The 5,133-nt window shown below is 39.3% G+C and overlaps 1 protein-coding gene across 1 annotated transcript; it reads right to left on the bottom strand.

Moving 5' to 3' along the window:
• Positions 1-3,341: 3,341 nt before the first annotated feature.
• LOC103809785 (cytochrome P450 1B1) lies at positions 3,342-3,983 on the bottom strand. The gene has a single exon (XM_009082649.1). It carries the CDS (start codon positions 3,981-3,983, stop codon positions 3,342-3,344), a length of 642 nt encoding a protein of 213 aa, XP_009080897.1.
• Between the last annotated feature and the right edge of the window lie 1,150 nt (positions 3,984-5,133).

Below are 5,133 nucleotides of genomic sequence, written 5' to 3'. Positions count from 1 at the left end.
GTGGCAGGTACTTGCTCTTGGCTCCTGCCCAGGGAGTACATCTGCACTGAACCAATGCTGTGTCACACTGGTCAGCCCCAGCCACGAATGCACTGCATGGGATATCTCTGCACACTGCATCTACTCCACAGCCTCTTAGTTATTTCTAGGAGGTCTTCCTAAGTTGTCTTCAGCTTGTGCTTCATCTGATTTCACCAACTCAGCCTGAACTTAGAGTCCTCCTTCCTTTGGGAAAAGCTCCAGCTGAAAATATCTCAGATCAGGAGAGGAAACATTGCTCACCTGTCTGCCCAGTCTTTTGTCCTACCCAGCTTTTGTTCCACTTCCTTGGGGTTAGGCAGAATGTGAAGGTAATTTCTAAGCCAGCTCTGAAGTAAACAGGTTTGTGTAGCAGACTGAGGAAAAGAAGACAAAGGGGTGGGGGTGGAGGGGAGTTGCTGCATCATGAAGAAATAATTTTATATGTGCAATAACAGCCACCCTTCACCACAGGATTGCCTTTATTTTGTGAGAGGTTGCTCTGCAAGAGCACGTTATGGCCTGTTTGGCCCCAAGATTTCCATTCCTGGCACTCCTGACTATACACCAACGCCAAAAGAGCACAAATTGGTCCCAAGGATAGTGATGGGGATCCGGTGACAGGAGTATACAGAGGCCAGCACTAGATACAGGAGAAAAAAAAAGAAAGGAAAACAAGTCTGTGGTCTTGAAAATAGGTGAGGTGGAAGTAAACTGAAATGCCAGAGGGAAGAACATAGCATAAGAGATTGTGCAGGCTGAGGAGAGATTAACAGGTATTAGAAGAAAGCAGAAGACATGAGAGAATTCAGATCGATGCTGAGGCAAGCAGCAGGGAATGTTCTTAGCAAGAAGCATGAGGAAACTGAGCACAAATAGCAAGGTATGAATAAGCAGGCAGACCTGAGAAGATGTAAGGGCAGGATAAAGAAAAACCTTAAAATTCAGAAATAGGAAGAAGGTGCAAATTATATGAGCAAATACCTAAGATAGTAAGGCTTTTCAAATCAGAAATAATAATTTTATCTTGATGTTAGAAAGCCATTCATAAACTAAGCAAAGGTAGTTTAAGAATAATTTTATTTAGTATTTTGGTAACACAACGATACATCTCAAAATGACCATAGAAGTTAGCTCGCTAAACAACTGCATACATTCTAAATAGGTGCTACTAAATTTGAGTAACTTCACAGATTACATGAGGCATTATTTGACCAACAGCTGTGTAATGTGTAACCCCCTGACAGACATGAGCAGTGTGTATGCGTGTTGCATTAGTAGCCAATGCATAGTTAAAGCTTTTTGAGGAGTACAAAATTGCAAAAGCTGTTTTTATTCAAATATGAATTGGTGACCCTTGCATTAGAACAACTGTTCAGTTGTAGATTACATCCTTTCTGTATTTTTTAATAACAATACTTACAAAGGTACAAGAAAAAATTGTCTTGCTAGCATTTGATCTAATGTAGATCTCCATATGAAAATGCTGAGTATCTTATAAAGCTTTTCACAGGTATAGGCTAAGTTCTGGGATATCACAAACTTGTACATGATTCAGAAAAACACCTGAGGTTACTCCTTGTGTACATTGTAGAAAGCTTTATTTAGCTGTATAAAAGATGATAGATGCCATATGAAATCAGAGACTTTGAACAAGTACATTACTACTGTGTGGGGTTACAGAGCAGGGCTTTTAGACTTGATTCTGGTTTTTAAACTCAGTAGCAAAGCTTGTACTTAAGATCTGGATTGTGTTGTTAACCCATCTCTTCCCAATATCAGTATGAGTTCTGTCACTGCTGCCAATGTGACTTAAGACTGGCCATCTATCAAAAGACACAGTGCAAATCCTTATCTGCTTAGGTCTCAGCAGAGCTACTTACTTCACTGTGTAGCATTGTACCCTTATTTTTTCTAGCTCTACTAATACCTTATTTAGTACTCGGCTGAACACAGCAAATCATGTGAGGTACTCTCATTTCTGATGGATTTCATATGTCATTGAAGGTGATCTGCAGCTCCAAAGATGTGCCCAACAAACTTCAAATCAGGCTCTTATGTAGGGTTGTTTGCTTTACAGAGGAATACACGCAGCTTTGTGGGTACAAACATTAGCCAGTTCAAGGCCATGAAGTTTCATGTATGTTCTACTTAAAAGTAATAGGTTGGGTGGTGTTTTCTAAATGTTATGTCCTTTGCCTTACAAAAATTTTAGAAGTATTTTTTCTTCAATTAGTGGGTATATTAATTAAACTGTGTAACGTTACTTCTCCTTCCGATGCTTTGTTTCAAGCAAATCTTACTAAAAGTGCATAACCTATTTTTGGATATACCACTTAACCTTCACAGAATAATAGCGAGCAGGAGTATTATTTGCTATATGCTTTACTTGAGACTTGTGGCATGAATGTTTTAATATATAAAACCCCCAAATTCTCATGTCTAAATACCTTGGTCAGTGTGGATTTTACTGGACTTACCTAGGGACGGTGATATTAACTCTTTCCTAGAGAAATACCAAGTTCAGCTATACCTTTATAAATCTAATTCAAATATCTATGTTCTTCATAAACATGCTAATGAACAGATTAGCACCTTTACCATTAAGTGACATGGAAATTCTGATCTTTCAAGATTTAATGAATGGTTACTACATTAGGGCATTCTGTTCATTTTCATATAAAATAAGAATTTTATTTTCACATGTGCTTGTAAGGAAGTCTTTTATTTTTTTAGTCATTTATGTAAACACTTTGGAATGATGAAGGCAAGACTTTACATTGTCATTTAACCAAAAATCATTTGAACACTTATTATTGAGGCATTAATGTACATCCCAGCAGTCACAACACAGGAGTTGCCATGAGCCTGTGGCAGTTTCCAGCAGTGAATTCAGAGGCAGGCTGCAGTATTCTGAGCAACCTTTCCTTGTTTTTTTTAATAAGAAATTTCACTTTGGGATGTGGAGTCACTGAAGGCAACTTAGAGTTAAGGCACAGTGTGTGGAAAGGATTGTAGAGACAGTTCTTGAAAATGCTCCAACCACTCAGTAGATAAGAAGCACTTTACAATGGCAACTTCTGTGAAAAAGCTAGAAAAGAAAAGGCTTACTTTCAAATTGCTTATGTTTTATCATTTAATATATTAAATTGGTCCCCTGGCTCTCCTTCTAAAATTAAAAAGAGGACTGAATTATATCTTGTGCAGCTTTCCTTCCTGCTCTTATAACTTGTGATATTGGCTATGTCCCAAATAGATCTCCAGAACAAACTATAAGTGTAAAAAGAGAGAGAAGGATTATCTTTAGAGGCAAGGTTTATTGCTTAGGCATTTGCTGACAGCTGATTTTCACTGGCTGTTCTCTCTGCTTGCAGTCTTTGGACAGCCTGATCAAGCAAATCCATAGTATCTCTAAGTGTAACATTCAAGGTAAATGGCTTAGGCTTAATGGTCAGCCCATAGGTAAAGTCCATTTTAGGGTCCTCGTTTGGATTAGCAGTAAAATTGCACTGATGCACCAGTATGGAGGTAAAGAGAAACAGCTGCACTTTGGATAACTCCTCTCCGATACACCGACGTTTTCCCAATGAGAAAATCATCACACTACTAGTAAGATCTTTATTGATGAATCCGTTCTCATCCAGGAATCTCGTTGGATCAAAATCCTCCGGGTTGGACCATTTTGCTGGATCATGATTCACGGACCACTGATTTACAAAAATCACGGTGTCTTTGGGAATGAGGTAGCCCATTATGAAGGTGTTGGTTGTGGTGGCGTGTGGGATAGTAACAGGCACAAAGCTGCTGAAACGCATGGATTCGTACAAGAAAGCCATGATGTAGGGCAAGTGGGGCTGATCTTCAGCACACGGCAGACGGTCTCTTCCAACAATCCTATCCACTTCTTCTTGCATTTTAGCCTGCACTTTCGGATACCTGTCATTTAAAGCAAGATGTGTGTACATACATAACACTTGCAAAGGATTTTCTAAAAAATAATTCTTGCTGTGATCATTTTTTTACAGAGCCTCACCCCTACCCCGATACTACAGTTTGAGCAAAGTTTAAATGGGAACATGTAGACCTCAATGGAAAACTTTACGAGAGAAAAGTTCAAACTTCCCATGCAATGGTGTCATTTTAGGTTTGCTGAGTTTTCACTTTAATATCACACGCAGCTGATTCTCAACATAAAAAATGAAACTAACATAAAATGGACTGAAACTGAATTCACAGATCCAACTTTGAAAATTCATTCTTAAACTACAATTGCTTGTCACTTCTAAGTATGGGGTTTTCTGTTGGAATGAGAATTTGGTTTTCTGGCTCTGTATGTGGCTTTTAAAAGTTAGCATGGAGTTTGGTATCACTAGACATTGCACACATAGGAAAGCCTGCAGGTTTTTAAACCAAATAAAACCTGCTAATGATTGTCAGAATGTTTTTATGAGCATTCTACTTCTAGTTTGAGTAGACTTTTTTCTAATAAATATCGAAATATGTACTTTTTATTGTATTTTAAGATGAGTGCCTTGAAGTCTGGACAGTTTGAAAGATCATATAGTAACCAAGCAAGATAAAAACGTTAACACATTTTCTTTTGCTCGTCTAAAAGCATGCATTCCTCCAAGGAGCCTTTACTTGCTTTAAATATTCAAGTTTGCCTTCTGCATCCTTGCCTTTTCCTCCTAAAGATCTGCAAATCAAATGCTGGGCACACATATGAAATGGGGAGAAACCCAAAAGGTTATGTGAACACTGGGCATCACAGCCTGAGCTCGAAGCATTAAATATTTGCCTGCTTTTCAAAAAGCGGCTGAGCAGATAATGCTTGCATAAGCCTACAAATTATGCAGTTTTGAAAGAAAAATCCAGGATAGGCAGGGAAGTCAGTGTTCCGCTGCCTTCTATTAAACCACTTCCCCAGCTGAGTTTCCCCCTGGAAGGGCCGGGGCCAGGGCAGCTGCCCCGGGGGTCGGTCCGCCCTCCCCAGTCACGCAATGGCAAGGCAGGCACACGCAACGGCAGATTAACATAATAGCGGGTTTGTAAACCAGTGCACGAACTCTTTATCGTGCTTAAGCAGCTGTTATCCCGTTCCTATGATCTCCTTGA

This window comes from Acanthisitta chloris, unplaced genomic scaffold (assembly GCF_000695815.1).
Source record: "Acanthisitta chloris isolate BGI_N310 unplaced genomic scaffold, ASM69581v1 scaffold27799, whole genome shotgun sequence".
In the NCBI taxonomy this organism is placed as follows: domain Eukaryota; kingdom Metazoa; phylum Chordata; class Aves; order Passeriformes; family Acanthisittidae; genus Acanthisitta; species Acanthisitta chloris.
This window is presented reverse-complemented; position numbering and strand designations above follow the sequence as displayed.

Excerpts from the sequence above, each read along its gene's own strand:
- LOC103809785 (XM_009082649.1), bottom strand. The coding sequence starts at position 3,983 with ATGTACACACATCTTGCTTTAAATGACAGGTATCCGAAAGTGCAGGCT.